Below are 24,027 nucleotides of genomic sequence, written 5' to 3' on the forward strand. Positions count from 1 at the left end.
GACTGAGCCACCCAGGCACCCCTCTAGGAGTTCTTTTTACAGTCTGGATACAAGTCATTTGTCAAATACATGTTTTGCAGATATTTTCTGTTTTCTTAACAGTGTCTTCTGATCAGAAGTTTTAATTTTGGTTAAGTCTAATTCACCATTTCTTTATTTGATATTTATTCCTATATAAATCCTAGAAACTTTTGCCTACCACCAAGTTATGAAGATAGTGTTTTGTTTTCTTCTAGGATATTTAGCTTTTACATTAGGTCTGTGATCCACCTTGAATTAATTTTGGGATATGGTGTGAGATAAAGGTAAAGGTATTTTTCTTCTATAAACCATTTGTTTATTATAGATGAAATACTTTTACACTGAATTGTTTTGGGAATTTAATTATTTAAATTAAAATGACTATAGATGTGAAGATCTATATTTGAGCTCTCTATTCTTTTCCACTGATCTGTTCGTTAATCCTTATGTCAGTACCACTCTGTCTTGATTACTCTGACTTGTTTTATCTTCTTCCGACTTTGTATTTCTTTAAGAATACTTTGGCTAGCAGCAACTTCTTCCTAGACACATCATCAAAAACAAGGGAAGCAAGGGCAAAAATGAACTATTGGGATTTCATCAAGATAAAAAGCTTCTGCACAGCAAAGGAAACAGTCAACAAAACCAAAGACAACCGACAGAATGGGAGAAGATATTTGCAAATGACATATCAGATAAAGGGCTAGTAACCAAAATCTATAAAGAACTTCTCAAACTCAATACCGAGAGAACAAATAATCCAATCAAGAAATGGGCAGAAGACATGAACAGACATTTCTGCAAAGAAGACATCCAAATGGCCAATAGACACGTGAAAAAGTGCTCAACATCACTCGGCATCAGGAAAATACAAATGAAAGCCACAATGAGATACCACCTCACACCAGTCAGCATGGCTAAAATTAACAAGTCAGGAAACGACAGATGTTGGCGAGGATGCAGAGAAAGGGGAACCCTCCTACACTGTTGGTGGGAATGCAAGCTGGTGCAGCCGCTCTGGAAAACAGTATGGAGGTTCCTCAAAAAGTTGAAAATAGAGCTACCCTACAACCCAGCAATTGCACTACTGGGTATTTACCCCAAAGATACAAATGTAGTGATCTGAAGGGGCATGTGCACCCCAATTTTATAGCAGCAATGTCCACAATAGCCAAACTATGGAAAGAGCCTAGATGTCTATTAACAGATGAATGGATAAAGAAGATGTGGTGTATATATACACAGTGGAATATTACACAGGCATCAAAAAATGAAATCTTGCCATTTGCAACGATGTGGATGGAACTAGAGGGTATTATGCAAAGCGAAATAAGTCAATCATGAGAAAGACAAGTATCATATGCTCTCACTGATAGGAGGAATTTGAGAAATAAGGCAGAGGATCGTAGGGGAAGGGAGGGAAAAATGAAACAAGATGAAACCAGAGAGGGAGACAAACCATAAGAGACTATTAATCTCAGGAAACAAACTGAGGGTTTCCGGAGTGGAGGGGGGTGGGAGGGATGGGGTGCCTGGGTGATGGACATTGGGAGGGTATGTGCTACGATGAGCACTGTGAATTGTGTAAGACTGATGAATCACAGACCTGTACCCCTGAAACAAATAATACATTTTATGTTAATAAAAAGAAAAAAAGAATACTTTGGCTTAGGTTTTTTTGTATTCCCATATAAATTTTAGAATCAGTTTGTCAATTTCTACAATTAAAACTAGTGGTATTAATTCAATTTTTCAAATAGAGATAGGTCTATATATATTATTTTATATTTTTGTTTTCTTTGATAAATATTTTTTTAAAGATTTATTTATTTCAGAGAGAGAGTGTGCTGGGGGGGGGAGGGGCAGAGGGAGAGGGGAAGCAGACTCCCCACTGAGCACAGGGCTTGATACCATAACCCCAAAGATCATGCCCTGAACCAAAATCGTACGCTTAACCAACTGAGCCGCCCAGGTGCCCCTAATAAATTGTTTTTTTCAAGATATTTGTCCATTTTATCTAAGTTGTCAAATTTATTTACATAAAGTTACTTATAATTTTTATTATCTTTTTAATTCCAATGGTATATTAGTTATCTCTTGCTTTGTAACAGATTATCCCTAAACAATGGCTTAAAACAATCAGTGTTTATTGTCTTATAGTTCCTTTAGGTCAGGCTTCACTGAGTTATTGCTTATGGGTGCTCCTGGCTCAAGTCTTCCACACTGCTGTAATCAAGGTTCAGCCAGGACTGTAATCGTTTCTGATCCTGACTTGGAGAGGATCCTTGTCCAAGTTCACCCATATAGAATACTGGATCAATAGCTTTTTTTCCTACCTTTCATCAAATTAAAGATGTTGTTCCACTGTCTTTTGGCTTTCCTTGTTTCTAATAAGCTAGGTGTTTTCATACTGTGTTGTATTTCTTTCAAGATGCTTTCAAGATTTTCTTTTGATCTTTGGTTTTTAGCAGCTTGCTCATTATATACCTAAGTATGGTTTTCTTTAGATCAATCTTCTTTGGAGTTTGCTGAAATCTTTATATCTTCCACCAGATTTGGGGAATGCTTGGCTATTGTTTCTTTAAATATTTTTGTCTGCCATATTTCTAACCTCTCCTTCTGGTCCTCCCAGTTACACTTATGGTAGACCTTTTGATATTATCTGATAAGTCCCCGTGGCAGATTTTTTTTTCAATCTTTTCTTCCCTCTGTTCAGTTTTAAAAGTTCTGTTGATTTATCTTCAGTTTTACTGATTCTCTTCTGGCTGTTAAATCCATCCAGTGAATTTTGTTTTTTAAATATTGTATTAAAGGTTCTTGAATTTCTATTTTGTTCTTTTTCATAGTTTCTTTTCCCTGAGCTTATTTTTCAGTTTATTCTGAGCATTTTTTATTGTTGCCTGAGACATCGTTTTAACACTTGTTTTTAATATCATTGCTAATTTCAACATCTGGGTTATCTTCAGTGTTGGTCTCCATTATTTTTTATCACATCATTTTGATTAGTTCGCAACTAACAGCAAGAATCCAACATCACATTAAAAACTATATATCATCACTGTAAAATTTTTGTATACATTCTCTCCCTTTTCTCCTTGTGATTTCTAGCAATGACCTTTTAAAAAATGTATGTTTTAACATGATCTCTGTTGTCTTTTGCAGGGCATCTTCTCTGCATTCAGTTTCATCCAAGTCATTCCGGGATTTCTTAGAAGAAAAAAAATCTATTACTGGAGATCATGTCAAAAAAGTTTGTTTTAAAGGAACAGAAAATTCCCCGGCTCCAAAAGTTGAAAGGTAATAAGTTAAACATTTTTTTACCTTAAAAAGTTCTGTATTGGTTTTACATTCTGAAAAAATCTTTAAAAATTTATCAGGCAGAGTTTTACACATTCTTTTACATTCAAAATTAACATGCCTATCTTTTTGTAGCTTTATTGTGGTATAATTGTCTTACAGTAAACTGTATAAATCTGAAGTGTACAATTTGATGTTTTGGCATATATATGCACCTGTGAACCCATTACCATCTACATTCAAGACAATGACTATAACAATCATTCTCAGAAGTTTCCTCATGCCCCTTGGTAATCTCTTCCTCCCTTCCCCATTTTACTCTCTATGCAGATACTAATCCTCATGTCAGTAGAGACTATGTTGTATATTCTAGTTTTACACCTATAGGATCATTTAGTCTGTACTTTTAAAAATTCTGTTTTACTCAGTATATAGTTTTCGATTCATCCAAGTTGCTATGTGTATCATTAGTTCATTCCACTTTATTGCTGAGTAGTATTTCATTGTTATAAAGCAACCCATATATCTGAATCTGTTGATGGACCTTTAGGTGTTTCCAGTTTTTTCTCTAGCTGTTTTTGATACTAGTTTTTAAAGTTCAATGTATTTTAAAAGATGTTTCATATTTTAAATGCCTACATGGAACATGAAAATCTAAACAATTTAAAAGCAATTTTCTAATAAAAAATAGCTTTTCTGCCATGTTATGTAAATTCTCTTAATCATTGTATAAAAAGGATCATTCTTGGAGCATTAGATAGTCCAGTGTTGGAAGAAAGAACTGTTTCAAGTTGGTTGGCTAAATGGATTTTTTTTTCTTATTTCTGCTAATATGACGTCTCCCAAAGATATTAAACCCTAAGGTATTTTAGACAAAACAAAAATGTAATTAAAAATGTCAGCTGTGACCAGATTAATATTGTTTTACATAATGATAAAGCTTTTTTAACACTATTTGTTAAACCTTTTCCCCCTAAAGCGTTTTTAATGTGAAATCTTATGTCTAATTCCAGTATTATCAAACAGGTTAGTATAAATTTCTGTGATTGTACCAAGAAGAGGGTTCTGGGAACCATACTATAGTTTAACCTCATCATATCTGCCCTGTAAGCAGCTCCAGAGGAACTGTCAGTCTTCTAACAAGAACATTGGAAATTATTGGTTTAGATGAATTCTTTAAACATTTTCGTTGTTGATGCTGTGACTGGCTGCCTTATTATAACATACATTTGGGACCAAAGATCTTGAGCCATTTACTTACAATATGGAAAATTGGAGATCAGAAAGAATCTGAAGAAATCATTTGGTCTATCTGCCTATCTTTGTGAAAACTTTTATAAGGGGAACACTATAAAAGTCTTAAATATAACTCTAACATCAAATAGATAAACTTGTTATATGCTTGCTTATGAAAAAGTGAGAATATGGGCGCCTGGGTGGCTCAGTTGGTTAAGCGACTGCCTTCGGCTCAGGTCATGATCCTGGAGTCCCAGGATCGAGTCCCGCATCGGGCTCCCTGCTCAGCAGGGAGTCTGCTTCTCCCTCTCCCGCTCCCCCCTCTTGTGCTCTCTCTCTCTCTCTCTCTCTCTCTCAAATAAATAAATAAAATCTTTAAAAAAAAAAAAAAAAAAAGATAAAGTGAGAATATTAAGGCTGGTTTGTTAGGATCATAATTACAGAACTGGATGTGATGTAAGATATTTGTAGTCTTAAAATTGACAAATATTTAGAGTTACAGTGATAAAATTAACATAGCCCCTGCCCGTAGAGAACACACAGTCCAAAAGAGAAGAGAAACCTTACACAAGTAATTAAGTGTATAAAAATCAGCCTCAACATTTATTTCAGCATTTAATTGTCTAATATTAAGAAAATTCTGACTGAAATAGTTATGATTTAAGATTCTCTTAGAGCATACTTCATTTAAACAGAGATGGCAGAAGAAATTTTCTTCTTGAATTGATATAGAAATGAATTAACCTGGCAACAGAAGTTAACATGCCAGTGATCATCAATGTATTAAAAGTATTTGAATGCGTTTTTATTAGTTTCAAAATGTATTTCAGAAAAAAAGTACTAACAAAGTTTGGTGAACATTTTATGATACAATGAAAATGACTGAACCTAAACAATGTAAAACTATTCAGTGTTTTGTAAGTTGTATTCTTAAAGATGTTGAGGGAAGGGCATTTTATTCCATTCCTAAGTGACAGGTAGGCTTTTAAGTGTTGTTAAATTCTCACAGTAAAAATGTTTATTTTCAACTGCATTTGAGTGCCACTGTACACATACACATGCATTTATGTTTATATATTTCTTTTATGAATGTGTCTATTATGTACATAATTCTAAACAAATGTTTTAAAAAGTCTGTACATCTCATTACGTTTTTTGATTCCAAATTTTTTTTAGAAATTAAAAAAAAATTGATTGTTATACTCTAATGATCCTGCATCTATCACAATATTTTAAAAAATTGAATATAGTCTTTTTATTGATATAAGAGAAACATAAGAATACCACTGGTTTTTGTAAGTTGTGTGATAAGTGATGTAGACCAGGCTTTTAAATAGAAAAACATGTAACTTATTTTCTTACTGTGAAACAAATCTGCATCTATTTTTATTCATTTTTTTCCTTTCTTGTTTTGCACTGGAAGAGTTATTTTTCCTATCTATGGTTAATATTTATACCTGTGCTGGTATCTTCATTCCTTTCCACTTTAAATGCCTTAAGCTATTAATTATCCCTCTCTTTTCTTGTGGATATTCAGCCTTGTCCTTTTAGGTGGATACCTCCCATCTGGTTTTGTATATGTGTTAGATCTCATGTGCTCTGGGTGAGGTAATGAATCCCTCAGTCATCTCCCACACTTTCTTCTAACAGTTGTCCTATCATTACCAATCCCCTACTCCCTTCACAGCCAGATTTCTCAAAAGAGCTGTCAGCTCCCAGTCACTTCTTAATTCAGTCTGGCTTCCAGTCCCATTACTAAACTGAAATAGTTCAAGCTAAGTTCAGCAGTGATCTCCATATTGCCAAAACCATGAACTTTTTATATGACTCATTCTACTTGAAGTTCAATTACAGGTCATCTTCTCATTTCACTTTATATTCTTTCTACACCATTTCATGAGCTTCTATTTTCAGTTATCAGCTATACACTAAAGCCTCAAAAATTATATTGCCTGCCCACAACTATCATCTGAGCTTCAGACATACTCAGGTGTCTTCTTCATAACTCCTTCCTACTTGGATGTTCAGAAGTACTTTAACTTTGTCTAAAACCAAACAATGTTTTCCTCAAACCCCTTTCATAAAATCAAACAAAAATACAAAACAGCCCATTCTTCCTGATTTTTTCTTCCTGATTTACCCAAAGAAAACAAAAATATGAATTCAAAAAATATATGCACCCCTATATTTATTGCATTATTATTTTTTACAATAGCCAAGATATGGAAGCAACATAAGTGTCTGTCAATAGATTAATGGATAAAGAAGATAGAGTGTGTGTGTGTGTGAGAGAGATGGAATATTACTTAGTCATAAAGAATTAGATCTTGCCATTTGTGAGAACATGGATGGACCTAGAGGGTACTATGCTAAGTGAAATAAGTCAGAGAAAGACAAATACCATATAATTTCACTTTTAAGTGGAGTCTAACAAAACAGAAGAAACAAGCAAAACATTTATGTCTATAAATACAGAGAATGGGTAGGTGGTTGCCAGAGGGGAAGGGGTTGGAAGGATGGGCAAAATAGATGAAGGGGATTAAGAGCTACAAACTTCCAGTTATAAAATAAATAAGTCATGGGGATGAAAAGTACAGCATAGGGAATATAGTCAACAATATGTAATAACGTTGTATGGTGATAGATGGTGATTACACTTCTGGTTACCATAGCATAATGTATAGAATTGTTAATCACTCTTGTACACCTAAAACAAATATGACATTGTATGTCAATTCTACTTCAATTAAAAAAATGCATATATGAAATCCAGTTCTTCATGAGAAGAATGGAATATTCTATGGGTAGTTGGAAACAAAAAAGTATATCATAATACTTAAAGAATAAAGTTCTCTTTAAAAAGCCCATTCTTTCTGAGTTTCCTTCCTTGTTAAATGGCATTTGCAAGTCTTTAATATTCCATCTTCCTGACCAGTATTCAGTCTATCATCAGGACATGCCAGTTTTAGCTCTTAAATATTCCTCAAATCATATATTAAATTTTATCTCCACTGTTTTTACCCTCATTCAGATTACTGTGATCTTTCACCTGGGCCACCTGAGTAGCCTCCTAACTGGTCTTGGCATAACCTATCTTCCTCTCCTCCAATATACCGAGCCAGTTATATTCTTTTTTGAAATGGCAGATCTTACTGTTCTTAGGGTAAAAAATAGAATTCTTATCTGGGCTTTAAGGCCTGCATAGTCTGTTTTCTTCCAACCTCTTATCTTTCTCTTTTAACATCTCTGGATTCTCATTATCTTCTTCTCTCAGTTTCTCAAATGCCATTTACTTCTTGCCACTTACCTCCCCTTTGACTAGTTGACTGATTCTTCTTTCAGTCTCTATTCAGTCATACTCTTTGGAGAAGTCAGACTTCCCTTAGTGGGTCAGTTTTCTGTGATACGTTCCCATAGCAATTCTCACTCCTCACACTTTTCACAGATTAGTGTGATTCTTTGTTTAATGTTTTCAACTACAAGTATTTTAATATCTGTGTATCTAACATATGTTCAGTGAAAGCATAGGAGAAGAGAGTCATCTCAATGAGAGATTGATCTCTGATCCTCACTGAATTACCAATGCTTAGAATATTTTCAGTGAGAACAAGATGAATAAATGAGGTAAAATTGTAGCTGTTTCAGGTAACATCTGAGTAAGTTATAGTGTATGCCTTAGGTGTGTAAATTGTAAGGCATGAATATTAAGTTCATTTCTGTAATATTTTTACATTTTAAATACTAACACTATAGATTGAAATTTTATTTTCTTTGGATAAGTCTGTCTTACCATATTGAAGATCTGTGGTTTCATAGTTGATCACTAGAGTGTGCTATAACATTAAGGCTCTTAATTGTGAAAAGTGGCTTCTGCTATTATACTGGTTTGAAAATTGTAAAGGAGTGTATAATAGTATACCGTATTACACAGGAGTATTATAATGGTATACACTATAATACAAGAGTATTATAAAGGAGTGTATAATAGTGTCATGCCATCCATAGCTTGGCTGTTTGGTAAGTGGAAGTAAATGTTTTAAATAGCTGTATATTATCACTGATCACTGTGTAATATATGATGACTGAGAATGGAAACAGCTTGACTTTCATTTTTAATTTTATTACAGAAAATGTGAAATCAAAAGTGAGCTTTTTTAAAAAGGAAATAATAAAACAAAGTAAAATAGTAATTCACCAAATTACATATGCACAACATTCTGCTAGCCTCTATTAGGTGTATACATAAAAGTGTTAAATACAGGCCTAGTCCCTTAAATGTGTTTGAAATATCTAGTTGGTAAGTCTAAATGAGCACACATGAAAGTTAAATGAAAAATCAAGAGTGAAATTGCAATACAGTGTAACAGTATTAAGTCACAAGCAGTATATGATTTAAATGCCAGGTGAGTGGTTCAGAGAGGGGAAAAAGTGACTGGATTGGAATTGTCAGGAAAAACCCAATTGAAGAAGGGCCTGAGTAATAGTTCATAAACACTTTTCTTATTCAGTGCCAAATATTTGGTCATTATATGTATGGTCATATAAATAGTATTAGAAAAATATTGATCTATTGCCACAAGCTTTTGAACATAGGATGAGATTTTTAAGAGAGGAGAAGTGTAATAGAGGCAGTGTAAATAGAAGTAATAGAATTATAGCTAGAAGACAAATGCTGTGGTCCTTTAGAGAATTTGTGTGGCAAGTGTAATGGAGTTCATCTTAGGAAATTCCTCAAATCTTATATTCTTGTTTTAATTGTAGAAAATGTGGTTTTTTTTTCTCTCAAGGCTAAGGAAATCTAGGAATGGCAATGTTATTTGGGGATGTTAAAATGCAGAAAAGAGGGATTTGTGGAATTTATGTGTTCATTGTTACTTACGTGTTCTTTTTCATTTTCATGTGTTTTCTTTCATTTTCCTTCCACTTAAACACCCCTTTATGTAATTCTGGACAGAAACTGATCTTGTGTTTCTTATTGTTAAGGAAAACTACTTGTGAGACAAAAATTATATCAGCTCTAAACTTACATAAAAATCTTTGTAATTAAGCTAATACTGAATTCCTTAAAGTTGAAAGTCGATTGTACGAGTAAGAAGTAATTTAGTTATTCTCAAAGCCTAAATTTGGTAAGATTAATGTTGTTCAGTTTGAACAAAAATCACTGAGAGGATTTTATTTTTGCCAGCCTTTTAATGTTGCTTTTATTTTCAGAAGGCCAATTTTTATACAGATTGTCTATTGAGATGTCTGTTTCTGTGTTGCAAATACCTGTATTTATTATCTGAAAGCTTAGTATGTTTTTGGTATTTGTTTAATCATAGCTCTATTTAATAGTTTTACTTCATTCTAAGATGAAATTTTCATGGACTTTCAGTTGTTTGGATAAATTTATAACTAATGAGATTATCCACTGAAAAATCATGAATGGAAAGACTTCTGAGATTACAATCTTATAAAACAGATTTGAGTTTCAGTCTAACACAGTAGCCCTTTGTGAACCTTTCTGAACCAGATTCATCACATCTGAAATAAGAACAATAATGTCTATCATAAGGCTTATATCTGACAGCGTATATGGAAGTACTTTATAAATTATAAAATGTTATACAGGTAAGTTGTTATACTTAAGCTCTGATTGCTCAACTGTGATTTAACAAGGCCTATATAAGATACTTTAGTTCTGATACTCAATTTGTTTTAGCCAGTACCATACCATTTTCACAGACAGCTTGTAGCTGCTGCTTCTCACTTATTAACAATTGATTCTATAATATTTTTCCATTTCTTTGAAAGTGTCAAAATTTTTAACCAATACCAGATACCAGGGAGGGATTTTTGAGCACCACTCAAGTCATTCATTTAACTTTTATGTGTGCTCATTTAGACTTACCAACTAGATATATCAAACACATTTAAGGGACTAGGCCTGTATTTAACACTTTTATGTATACACCTAATAGAGGCTAGCATATTATACTTTAGTGCCCTAGAAGGCCTCTAATCTCTAGCCTCGGACTGACTTTAAGACCTTTTTTTTTTTTTTTTCATCTTTTCTTTTCTTTTCTTTTCTCTTTTCTTTCCTCTTTCTTGCCCTTCCCCTTCCTTTCCCCTTCTTCCCCTTCCTTCTTCCTTCCTTCCTTCCTAGGACTTTTCAAGGAACTTAACCATGGGAATTTGCATTTAGTCTCTAAGGTAGCTCTCTCTTCCATCAGAATGTAGAATTTTTTTCCATTTATTTTGTAGTTATTCTAGTCTAGATTCTCTTCATCTTGTAACATTTATTCCAGTAACTTTCTAGTTCATCTCCTTAGCTTCATTTTTCTCTTGGCTAGAAGTCTTCTACTTCATCCTGGAGACTTCTCTTATTTTGGATGTCATAGGTCAAGCATCCAGTAGATTTCAAGTCCTAGAACTTAAAACTAAGAACATATAACTATACTATTTTCACTTCATTCAGTACCTAACATCTAGAAGAAAAAAGTTACCAGTAATTCAGAGGAATGAGGAACTTAAAAAAAACAAAAACCTGCTTTTATCTCATACTTAAAATCTTTTGGCTTTCTGATTCTGTTATTTATTCTTTAATTCTGTTTTTACAAACAACTGTGTTCCAGGTGTCCTGTTGGACACATGAATGAGGTACAGTGCTGTACCTTGAGAGACTAGTCTAGCAGTTAAGACAGATGTGCAAACAATAACAACACGGTGTGGGAAGCTCTATAATAGTATTTGAAGTGCTGTAGGAGGAGAGAGAAGGTGATATTTGAACCAGTCCTTAAAGAATAAGAAAACATTTGTAGTGGAATGAATTCTAAACTAAGGGAAATAATAGAAATCAAGGCAGGTTTGTGATAATGGAAAACATACTGTCCTCTGAGTGAAAAAGATCTGCTTTGAGTTCTGTTTCTGCTACTTCCCATCCTGTGAGTCAGGCAGTTATATATATATATAATATTCTTTGAGTCTAAATTCCCTAATCACTAATGTAAATAATACATGCTTTATAGAGTATTGCAAAGATTAAATGAGGTAATATACATGAAAACACTCTCAATAAATTTATTTGTCCATACATCAAGTCTAAACGTTTTAGCTTTCAGTGCACTCTGTACTCTGGCCCTACTGGCTCATTTTAATTTTATTTCTCTTTTAATCTCTTCCAAACTCTTAATCCTATCATTCTATTTATTGAAAAGAACAGCCTGTCTTTACTTAAGCCACCAAAGTCTTTTACCATTTCATGTATATGTACAACCAAAAACCCTACTTCAATGCCACTCTCCTCAGCTTTAATGCCATTTCTTCAGTGAAGCCAACAGCATATGCCCTCATGTCAGTTTCTCCTGTGAATCCATACTACTTTATGCAAATTGGTACAAGTATCAATTGTTTTATCTCCCATTGTTTTATCATTCTTTATAAATAGATTTTTAAATCTCTCTCCTCAGAGTTTTTAGACGGGAAGGGACTGAATTTTGTTTTTGTTTTTATGTTCAGTTAGCCAGTGTATAGTATATCATTAGTTTTTGATGTAGTGTTCAGTGATTCAATACTTGCGTATAACACCCAGTGCTTATCACAACCACGTGCCCTCCTCGATACCCATCACCCTGCTACCCCATCCCCCCACTGCCCCTCCCCTCTGAAACCCTCAGTTTGTTTACTGGAGTCCATAGTCTCTCATGGTTCATCTCCCTCTCTGATTTCTCCCCTTTCAGTTTTCCCTCCTGAAGGGACTGAGTTTTAATCAGCCTGATTTTCAGCACCATAGTGCTACACATACCTAGTAACTCCACAAATGATCCATAAATGAATCAGGAAGTCAATATTTTAGACCCAGTTTGTTCATTCTTTGACTTCCTGTTAAACCTGACTAAGCCTAAGGTTGCTCATTCCTGAAAGAGGGCATTTGATTAATCCAGATAATTTCTAGGTACTTTTCTAGCTGTAAAATTCCACAGTTAGGCCAGTCTCTGTAGTACCTTTGTTAATTTTTTCCCTTACAGGAATACTTCCTAACCCCTCATCCTACACCTCTTTTATTGTCTTCTCCGTGAGGCCCTCTCAAATGACCAAATCTTTTTTGATTTTTATAGTCCTTGTTAGTGTCTTAAATTATTTTCTGCTATACTTCAAATTATATATTGTTTCCTCATTTTGTGAGTTCTTAGAACATAGAAATTATATCTTATATTACCATCCTATAATTTCTGGCTTAGCAAAATATTTACTATATTAGTTGCTCATAAATTTGGCTGCTAATTATCCAGTTTGTATGTATTTTGAAACTTAGTGCTAATTTTTCACTTTTATTCATAAACTTATTAATGTAAAACTTTATATACAAAGCTTTCTGTATTTCCTAATGTATGTTTGATAATAGTAAATGGTTATATGAATATTATTAGAAGAAACAGACCATTTCTTGCGAGATCTTCCTCTATGGTATTTTATACACAGGATTTTTAAAAAAAGATTTTTATTTATTTATTTGAGAGAGAGAGCCCGTGTACACACACAAACAGGGGCATAGGGAGAGGGAGAAGCAGACTCCCCACTGAGCAGGGAGCCCGGATGCGGGGCTCAATCCCAGGACCCTTAGATCCCAGGACCCTTAGATCCCAGACTCTTAGATCTGAAGGCAGACGCTTAACTGACTGAGCGACCCAGGCATAGATTTTTTTTTACTTACAATTTTAAAGGTAAATCTGACTGCACACATTAACTTGTATCCTGAGTCAGGACTTGTAATTCTTCCTCTGTATTTCTGTTAATAAACAGTTTTACTAATATTAGTAGAAGTTTTAATCTCCAGTTTTGGCATTTGTTTTGCAGATGCTCGACTCATGGTACCCCAGGACCAGAAGGCAACCATATTTCAGATTTACCACTTGTAGACAGTCACAAGTAAGGCTAATTGATTAGCTTTGGAGCCTCCAAAGCTAGGCTCTTGTTTAGCAGTGAAAGATAATATTAAAAATTGGGAGTAGAATATTGAATAGAATGAGTTTTCTGACTACTGTCTGCTCCACAGTTTGAGTTACTTTTCTGTTTGGTTATATCATTTCTGCTCCATCCATCCTTTTGGTGTTTTCTAAAGTTTTCTCTACAACACTGATCCAAATAAAATATTAGCTCTCCTTTCCTCTGTTTTTCATCTCACCATTCTATAAAGAGAATGCAAAAGCTTCCAAGTCCCTTTATATTGTAGGTCACTGGGGGAAAAAAAATGTAACACTGTTGAAGAATATTTCAGAGGAGAATTTATATGCAAAAATTTGGGAAGATGAATGAGAACTCATGTTACTATTCTTTCAGTCCCTGGCTGTCTTCTTCATTGACTGCTCCTTCCATGGTAGCCCCAGTCACTTTTGCATCTATTGTAGAAGAAGAACTACAGCAGGAAGCAGCTCTTATCAGAAGTCGAGAAAAACCCTTGGCTTTGATTCAGGTAAGTAATGTGCCTTTATGGACTTAATTTAGAGAAGAACTATACTACATTTCATCTTGAGAAAATTATGTTTATTTTCATCACAGAGGTGCATATATTTATCACATTAAAATGTTATATAAAACTAAACTGAGGCACTCAGTAGTATTAATTGAAGGAATTCAGGATAATTAATTTAGACTAAATTGTCACCAGGGTAATTTTTTTTTTTTTAAGCACTGGTGATACTTTGGACTGTTTTAGTTTTTAAAAGTGATCAATGGGGCACCTGGGTGGCTCAATCCGTTAAGCATGTGACTCTTGATTTTGGCTCAGGTCATGATCTCAGCGTCATGAGATTGAGCCCCCTTTCTGGCTCCACACTGGGCAGTGGAGCTTGTTTAAGATTCTCTCTCTCCCTCTCCCCCTCCCACCATACTTGTGCGTGCTCTCTAAAAAAAAAAAAAAATAATAAATAAATATTAAAAAGAATAAAAGTGATCAATAATGAACTCGGCATTATCTAGTGCTTCTGTATCAGTAAGTGTTCTTAGGTTGTAAGCCACAGATACCAACTTTGGCTAACTTACGGAAAAGAGAAATTACTAGAGGGATATTAAAATTCCACAGATTTAGTTGAAGGACCAGGGACCCAGGCTTAGAAACAGATAAGACCCATAGTTGCCCTGAAGAGTTAGAAGACTTGTAGAGCAGAAAGTATCTCACTGAAGTTATTGGAATGAATGGATTCCAACAACTATTTTCAGGGTTTTTTTCTTTCTGCACAAGATTAAAATTTAAGAGAGGGCGGGTATCTGATTATTCTTCAGGCTTTAAGCCTTCTACTTGCCATGGGGATAGCAGGATACCTAATTTAATTCTGCTGCATTGTATTCATAGAAAGTGGGACTTCTGCAAAAGGAAACTGGAAAGCTAATATAATCCTGCTAAAAGATTAAAGCAAGTTTTTTTTTCACCCTTTTTCAGATTGAAGAGCGTGCGATACAAGATTTATTGGTTTTCTATGAGGCATTTGGCAACCCTGATGAGTTTGTCATTGTTGAAAGGACACCACAGGGACCACTAGCAGTACCTATGTGGAATAAGCATGGATGCTAATTTGCTGTGGAGTTGAAATGCATTTTTCATAAATCATGATTGTTAAAAAGCAGAGTTATGGAAAAGAGTTCTTAGAAATTTGGTAACATCGTTCTAGATAGAATAAGAAAGGATCTAATTTCTTTAGTGCAGTTTAGGTATATAATGTTTGTATGATTAAAAACAAATGCCACAGAATTGTGATTTCAGTAACTTTTTATGTAAAACTGTGTGAGAGGAAAAACTTACTAGGTTAAAAATTTAAGTAGAATTATTTCTCCTGAACAGTCTGAAAAGGAAAACATGAGTGATTGAAGTATAAAATTTAAGTGTGAGGCATTAAAAATAACTTTCCATTTGAGAATTTGGGATAAATAATTTAGAAGATACTGCCAAATATCTGTTGTCACTTTTTTTTTTTTAATATGATATTGATGAGCTTAAAGTAGGAGCATCAGCCATTACTTCTGATCCATTAATGGCCAAAATTTTATGTTTGCAATAGTAGTTGTTTTCATTCTTGCGTCTTTTTTGATCAGGCCATCAATGTTCCAGATCTGTTTAAAGCATGGACTGCTCAAATGCCGTATTATTTCAATTTGTACGCATATTTTGCTTTAAACTACAGAGTACAGTGAAAAGAGAATGTGAATACTATTCTGAAGCTTTTGTCCAAGATAATGGTTCCTTTATTAAATTTGGAGTCATTGTGTGTTGTTTTTTTGGTGGGGAGGGAAGACCTTATAAAAGCCTGATTATGAGAGAATCAATTTCTCAAAATATTAAAATTTTCCAAAATAAATGCTTAATTATACATACAAGAATTGAATAGTTTTGAAGACCCTTTACAATATTATGTAATCAGAAGTTCTCTGAGCCTGAGTTATATGAATAGGCATAAACATTGTTCTCTTTACAGTATGCTATTTGGTTTTGAGTGGTTAAATTTTTTAAAAACAAATGTTAAATCTGTGCTCCAGTAAACTAGACAAATTGGGAAGGTTAATGTTCTAGTTTCTGAAACATAATCCTAGGGGAACATATAGGCAATTCACTGCTGTAATTCAGGTGATTGAAATATGGCTGAAACTAACTTAATACTTGAGGCTTAGCTCTACCTAAATTTGTAAGCAAATGTGCAATAAAAATTAATCTTGATCCATTTTACTGTTAATGTGTATTTGATATCTTATATTGACATCTACCATAGGAGGAATTACTAATTATTCCTCCTGATCTACTATATTATAGCCGGTATTGTTTGCGTTGATGCTGTGTGTTCATTCCTTCACCACTTAAAAAAGGCAGTTTTCCTAAGATGTGTCTGTGATAAGTTTTATATTGTGTTTAAATTGAGAAGAAATGGATTTTATAATGTTTTATTGAAGTTGCAGTAAAGAGGGCTTCTGAAGTAATTGCTTTATTTCATATGAAGCTTTGATTCTTAATGCATATTGGAATCTTTAACATTTAAAGATGCTATAAAGTGATGGTTTTCACAGTGCACTCCATGTTGCCTGGGAAGCACCCTAAAGAGCCTTTGTTGGATGGGATGTGAAGGAGGGACAAGGGCTGACTGAGTCTGTGGGGCTTTAGGCCTTTACAAACCTCCATTAGAGCGTTGCCCTTTATGGTCCATTTTATATAGTTAGGTGTTATATAAAATTTCATTGGGAAAAAAAATTCTTTTGCTAGTAAAAGGAAAGATAAGCATGCTATACACTATAAATTTTCATAAACAATTCCATGAAGATAGTAACCTAATACTTTACCACCAAAAAGCCCAGGAAAGTGATGGGTTTTTTTTTTCCCCTAACGATATTATTCTGCCTGTAATAATTAGTTCATCTTTAATCCCTTAACTTCAAGACTTAATAGAATTGAAGAAAATCTAGAAATTGTCAATTTAAAGGATCAGGGGAGTGAAGAGGTTTTTAAGATTGACCAAAACAATCATAGAACAAACATCATATCATGTTTGCTCATGATAAGGGTGTTAATAGCTGTTTCATAAAATTTTAGATCTGAAGAAGCCCAATAGATTAACCTTGCATATTGTCTTCATTAAAAAAAAAAAAAAAAAAAGAAAGTGAACTCCAGAGAAAGTGTCTAATGAGAATGAAGTGTCTTTTTTGATTCCCCTAGAGCCGTGCCTCTTAGAAATTGCTAATTGTCTATAGCAATTTAACCAAGACTGAGGACATATAAAAAAAAGCACTTAGAAAACATAAATGTAACCAGAAGCTTCCAGAATTGTCCATTTAAGAGAGCTTTTCAGAAGAAACTTAAACAACCTTCCACCAAAGAATTGGGGACAAGTGATCCAAGACTTATGGTACTGCTTATGTGTATCTTTTTTGCTTGAAGTGATGCTCAATTATGTAACATATACCAAAACAACCTGGTCTTCCCTACACACATAACCATCAAACTGTATCTTAGTCTTTACGTATTTTTTTTTAATGTCTCTCTACTTGGCTGCTTGGCTGGCATTTCATTTGTGTCAAAACTGAATTCTTGATACCCCCAAACTTCCTGATCTTTTTTATTTCCTTATCTCTTATTTTGTCATTCTTCTAAGTCATTCGGGCTGAACTTTTGGATTCTACTTTATCTCTTTCCGCGTTTGCCCCCACATTTATTGGTTGTCCAACGCCTATCGTTTAACCTTTTCCATTTCATTCTCATTACTACTACTGTGTTTTATGTCCTTTTTTCTCAGACCTTTTGGTCTCAGGACCAAAGGTTTATACTGATAAAAAATTATTGAGAACTCCAAAGAGCTTTTGTTTATATGTGTTACATCTATTTTTATTTAATATATTCAAAATTAGAACTGTAAAAATTCAGTTCCTTTAAAAATCATAAACCATCATATGTTAAATAACATTTTTAATAAAAATGGAACTATTTTATAAAACAAAATTAAGATCGGGATCATTTTATATTTTTATATATAAAAACATATAACTCGGTATTGCAGGTTTAGGTCTTTGCTGTCTGGGTTAATAGAGGACTCCTAGATTCTCCTAGCTGCTTCTGCATTCAATCTGTTGCAGTGTCACTTGTCATATAGTATCTGGGAACTTGAGAGACTGAGATAGAAAATGGCAAATGACAAGTTACGAAAATGGTTTTGATCTCACTAAAACTCCTGAAAGGTTGAGAACATGGTAAAGAACCACTTCTTTAATCCCTTAGCTGCTATCCCTTTTTCCATCTGCCTGGTCCAATCCATTAAACTTGTTAATTCCCAAACTAATAGCCCAAAAGCATACATAGGTCTTGTATGTGCTTTGAAAACTTAAAACTTAAGTAACTCCCTCTACACTTTGAGTAAGTTCATATTTCCTCAGTTTGGCCTTCAAGTGATTTTTTTCCCCCATCTCTACATGTGGTGGTAGAGCCAAACTTAGCCTGATATTTCTCCCAAATAGATTTTGCTTTGTTCATGCAGATTCTCTGCATAAATATTTCTTTCTCTTCACCTACTGAAATTCCCTTTATCCATGGTTAAGGCAACCCAAATTCTATTTACTTCATCAACTTTTTCCTGTTTTTTTTTTTTTCTCCTCATAGCTTCTCAAAAGAAAAAAACAGTAGTATACACGGATCGACTGTGTTCCCATTTCCTTTTAACACTTTATGCCTTACAGGGTACTTGTCATATTCTGCCATTACTTCTGTTTTCCTATTAGTCTTTATCTTTCACTAAATTACTTATACTTTGAAGGCACAGACTAAGCATTCCTTACTTTCTTTTATGTGTTTTATTTAAAATCTTGAACCATAACACAGATAAGTGCAAAAGACAAAAATATTCAGCTCAGTGATTTACCAGTAAGTCAAGAAATGGACCATTAACAGCACCTCAAAAGAGATACTGGATTTTATTTGCTTATAATTGAGGATTTTTGCTTCTATAATTCATGAGAGATATTGGTCTGTGGTTTTCTTTTGTTCTCTTTTTTTTTGGCTTTAGAATCAGTGTAATAATGGCCTCATTGAATGGGTTGAGTATTCCTCCTCTTTTCTGGAACTGTTTAATTGGTATTTCTTATTTAAATGTTTGCTAGCATTAACAACTGAAGCCATCTGGATGTGGGCTTTTCTTTGTGTGAAAATATTCAGTGTCTTTCTATTTCTGTACAGGTTGCAGGCTTATTGAGATGTTTTTTAATATCTTCTTGAGTCAGTTTCAGTATGTTTCTAGAACTTTATCTAAATTGTCTAGTTTGTTGGCATAAGGTTCTTCACAGTACTTCTAATCCTTTTAATCTCTGTAAGATTGGTGGTGAGGTCTCCACTTTCATTCTGGATTTTGGTTGTTTTCTCTCTTTTTTTTCCCTGATCATATTAATTTTGTTGATCTATTCAAAGAATCAACTTTGGGGTTCATTGATTTTTTTCCCCTATTTTTTTCCAATTGGTTTTAACCCTGATCTTCATTATTTCCTTTTTTCTGCTTGCTTTAGCTTTTACTGTTCTTTTTCTAGATGTTTAAACCTAGATTATTGATTTAAGAGTTTTTCCAAATATAGGCATTTAAAGCTATAAATTTACCATTTAGCACTGCTTTACCTGCATTCCATAAATTTTTATATGTTGTGTTTTCATTTTCATTCAGTTCAAAATTTTTTTAATTTCCTTTTGATTACTTTTTTGAACCATGGATTACTTAAAGGTATATTGTTTAATTTCAAAATATTTGGGAATTTCTCTAAGTATCCTTTTGTTGTTTCTGTTTTAATTTTGTTAAATTTGGAGAACCTATTTTGTATTGTTTCAATCCTTTTAAATTTATCGAGACGTATTTTATCATCTTACATATGTAGAATCTTAGAGATTATTCCATGTGTTCATAAGAAGAATATGACTGAATTGACATCATCTTATGAAATGGCAGCTTATAGAATTTCGTTTTCTGTGTTGAGAGCAGAAATTGTTACCTAAATAAAGGACAAGAATAGAGGCTGAAGATCAAAAGGTATGGATTGGGCTGGATATCATCTATTTGCACCTCAGATCCATTCTGTATTCTTCTCTCCACTATCCTGTCTTGTGAGGCTGAACTCTAGAACTTTATCAACTAGCTCATTTTCCTTCTGGCTTCTGGTTGCTTTAGCCAGTTTGGAGCAACTAGAATAATATTGGCATATTGACAGGAGGAAAGAGACTGAACTTTTTTTTTCCCCGTCTCCTACCTCCATGGTGTTGTTATGGGTTACACTCCTCACCAGAAGGTCATAGCTCCCATGGAACATTCTCTCCAGATTCTGTTAAGTGTTGCTTCCTCTCACTCATTCAGATCTAGGAATGAAAAAGGATCATCTCATTGTTTCTAACTCAGGTTACTGCAGTATCCATTGTAGTTTCCCCTATGTCCTGCCCATACTTTTATAGTTAATTAATAATTTACCCAAGTTGAGAGTGCTACCTGTTGCCTGCTGGGACTCTTAATTGATTCAGAGATGATCCAACTAATGAACAAAAGTAAGAGAATGTAGAGGTTTTGGTTCAAGGATATTATATCTAGAAATTTGGCAGTGAACAGGTAAATACATGAGAGACAAAAATGGTAGATGGCACACCTGTTTTTTGTGTTTTCTAAAAATGGAAGTCTACTCATCAAGAAGGCAGAAAGGAAGAAGTCAGTACATACAGAGATTGGAGAGCTGGGAATAGAGGGAATAATTGCAGATAATAATGAAAATGGAATCAAGAGTAAAGTAAAATTTGTTGGAGAGAAGTGCTATTTATTTCTCTTAAACTGAAGGGGAGTAATTGAGTATAATCATAGATCAGTGGTTCTCAGTTTGGTCTCCAGATTAAGAACATCAAACTTATTGGGAACATGTGAGAAATGCAAATTATTGAGCTCTACTCCAGTTCTACTGAATCTGAAACTTGGAGTGGAACCCTGCAATCTATGTTTTAACAGGCTCTCCAGGGGATTCTGATGCATGCTAAAGTTTTAAAAAAACCACAGTACAGAGGACATTTTGAGGTGAAAAAAAAAGGGAAGATATGCTTGGCTTGATAATCTTTTCATAGCACAGAGAAGGCCAGTAACTGGAAGAGAGTGGAAAACATACTTGCTATATAAATTTAAAAGCTTAAATTTTGTTTATCACCAAATGGAACGGCTTTTTATTAATTGATAGCAAAGGGGACTATTTATAAATTGCTTACAATTCCCTTTAAATCTCAAATATTTAGTACGGTTTTAAGAAGATTTTGAATTTCCTTGGGTGCCCTAAAATCCACTAGTCCTAATTATAACTTGATATAAAGAAAATAATAGTTTTTCCAAAGATCATCCAGAGAGGAAATCAATAAGGAAATAATGTACTTAAATGACATGTTAAACCAGATGGACTTAACAGTTACATACTGAACATTCCATCCAGAAACAACAGAATACACATTCTTTGCAAGTGCACATGGAACATTCTCCAGGATAGATCATAAGTTAGGCCACTAAACAAGTCTTAATAAATTTAAGATGATTGAAATCATATCAAGCATCATTTCTGACCACAATGGTATAAACTAGAATCAATCACAGGAAGAAAACTGGAAAATTCAGAAATAATCTGGTGATTAAACGACATGCTACTGAACAACCAATGGGTCAAAGGACAAATCAAAAGAAAAAAATACCTTGGGAAAAATGATAATAGAAATACAACATAATAAAACTGAGAGGATGCAGCAAAGGTGTTTCTAAGAGGGCAATTCATAGCAACGCGTACATCAAGAAACAAACAAACAAAAATCTCAACCTAACTTTATACCTCAACAAACTAGAGAAGGAAGAACAAATGAAGTCCAAAATTAGTAGTAGGCAGGAAATAACAAAGATCAGAATGGAAATAAATGAAATAGAAACTAAAAAGACACTTACGTGTATCAATGAAACTAAGAGCTGATTTTTGAAAAGGTAAATAAAATTGACAAACCTTTAGCAAGACCCTCCAAGGGGAAAAAAAAGAGGACAAAATTAGAATGAAAGAGATGTTACAACTAAGAGTACAGAAATAAAAAGGATCCATAAGTTACTATGAACAATTATATACCAACAAATTTGAAAACCTATAAGAAATGGATAAATTCCTAGAAACACACAACCTACCAAGACTGAATCATAAAGAGAAAACCCGAACAGACTAATTCCTATTCAGGAGATTAAACTGGCAATCAAAAACCTCCGAGCAAACGAGTGCAGGACCAGGCAGCTTTACTGATGAATTCTACCAAATATTTAAAGGAGAATTAACACCAATCCTTAACCAAGTCTTCCAAAAAATAGAAGAGGGAACACTTCCAAACTCATTTTACAAGACCAGCATCACCCTAATACCAAAGCCAGAAAAGGACACCACAAAAAACTAAAATTACAGGCCTATATCCCCAATGAACACTGATGCAAAATCTTCAACAAAATATTAGCAAATCACATTCAAAATACATTAAAAGAATCATACATTATGATCAAGTGGCATTTATTTCAGTGATGGTTCAATATCTGTAAATGTGATACGCCACATTAACAAAATGAAGGACCATCTCTAATAGATGCAGAAAAAGCATTTGACAACATGCACCAATTTATGATAAAAACTCTACAAAGTGGATATAGAGGAGATGTACTTCAATGTAATAAAGGCCATATACAACAAGCTCACAGCTAACATTGTACTCAGCAGGGAAAAGCTGAAAGATAAGGAACAAGACAAGGATGCTCAATCTTGCCACTTTTATTTAACATAATATTGGAAGTCCTAGCCAGAGCATTTTGGCAGGAAAAGAAAGAAAAGGCATCCAGATTGGTAAGAAAGAAGTAAAACTGTCACTACTTGCAGATAACATCACACTATACATAGAAAACCCTGAAGACTTCACCCAAAAACTGTTAGAACTACTAAATGAGTTCAGTAAAGTTTCAGGATACAAAATAAACACACAAAAATCTGTTTTGTTTTTATACACTAATAATGAACTATCACGAGAAATTAAAATGATCGCATATACAGTTGCAGCAAAAAGAATAAAATACCTAGGAATAAATTCAACCAAGGAGGTGAAAGATCTGTACACTGAGAACTATAAAATATTGATGAAAGAAGCTGAAGAAGACATAAATAAATAGATGTTCTGTACTCATGGACTGGCAGAATTAAAGTTGTTAAAATGGCCATACTACCCAAAGGAATCCCTATCAAAATTCCAATGGCATTTTTCACAGAACAGTCCTCAAATGTGTATGACTCTGAATAGCAAAAGCAGTTTTGAGGGGAAAACAAAAAAGCTGCAGGCATCATATTACTTGATTTCAAATGCTATTACAAAGCTTATAATAATCAAAACAGCATGGTATTGCCATAAAAAAAGACACATAGATCAATGGGACAGAATAGAGAGCCCAGAAATAAACCCATATATATATGGTCAGTTAATTTATAACCTTACAGTAATCAAGAATATACAATGGGGAAAGGAGAGTCTCTTCAACAAATGGTGTTGGAAAAACTATCATACACCAGGTATAAAATTTAATTCAAAATGGATTAAAGACTTGAATAAAGACCTGAAACCATAAAACTATTAAAAGAAAAAAATAGATGGTAAATTCTTTGACATCAGTCTTGGCAAGGATTTTTCGAATTTGACAACAAAAGCAAAGGCAACAAAACAAATGGGACTACATCAAACTAAAAACTTATGCACAGCAAAAGAAGTCACCAATAAAATGAAAAGGTAACCTACCAAATGGGAGAAAATATTTGCAAATGAGGGGCTAATATTCAAAATATATAAAGAACTCCTAAAACTCAACAAACATATGAAAAGATGTCCAACATCACTAATCATCAGGGAAATGCAAATCAAAATCACAATGAAACATCACATCATACCTGTCAGAATGGCTAAAATAAAAAATA

At 33.7% G+C, this 24,027-nt stretch overlaps 1 protein-coding gene across 3 annotated transcripts in view; it reads left to right on the forward strand.

Moving 5' to 3' along the window:
* IBTK (inhibitor of Bruton tyrosine kinase) overlaps window positions 1-16,244 on the forward strand; it is a 100,713-nt gene extending 84,469 nt beyond the window's left edge. For 2 of the 3 annotated variants that reach the window (XM_078055045.1, XM_078055046.1), the window contains exons 26-29: window positions 3,184-3,318; window positions 13,390-13,461; window positions 13,873-14,005; window positions 14,972-16,244. In XM_078055045.1, coding sequence (XP_077911171.1) covers window positions 3,184-3,318; window positions 13,390-13,461; window positions 13,873-14,005; window positions 14,972-15,103 — 472 coding nt within the window. In that variant the 3' untranslated portion in view covers window positions 15,104-16,244. Of the gene's footprint in view, window positions 1-536; window positions 1,505-3,183; window positions 3,319-13,389; window positions 13,462-13,872; window positions 14,006-14,971 lie in introns of those variants that run through there. The other variant, XM_078055047.1, reaches the window with a different exon arrangement.
* Window positions 16,245-24,027: the final 7,783 nt, after the last annotated feature.

Source organism: Halichoerus grypus, chromosome 9 (assembly GCF_964656455.1).
Source record: "Halichoerus grypus chromosome 9, mHalGry1.hap1.1, whole genome shotgun sequence".
Taxonomy (NCBI): domain Eukaryota; kingdom Metazoa; phylum Chordata; class Mammalia; order Carnivora; family Phocidae; genus Halichoerus; species Halichoerus grypus.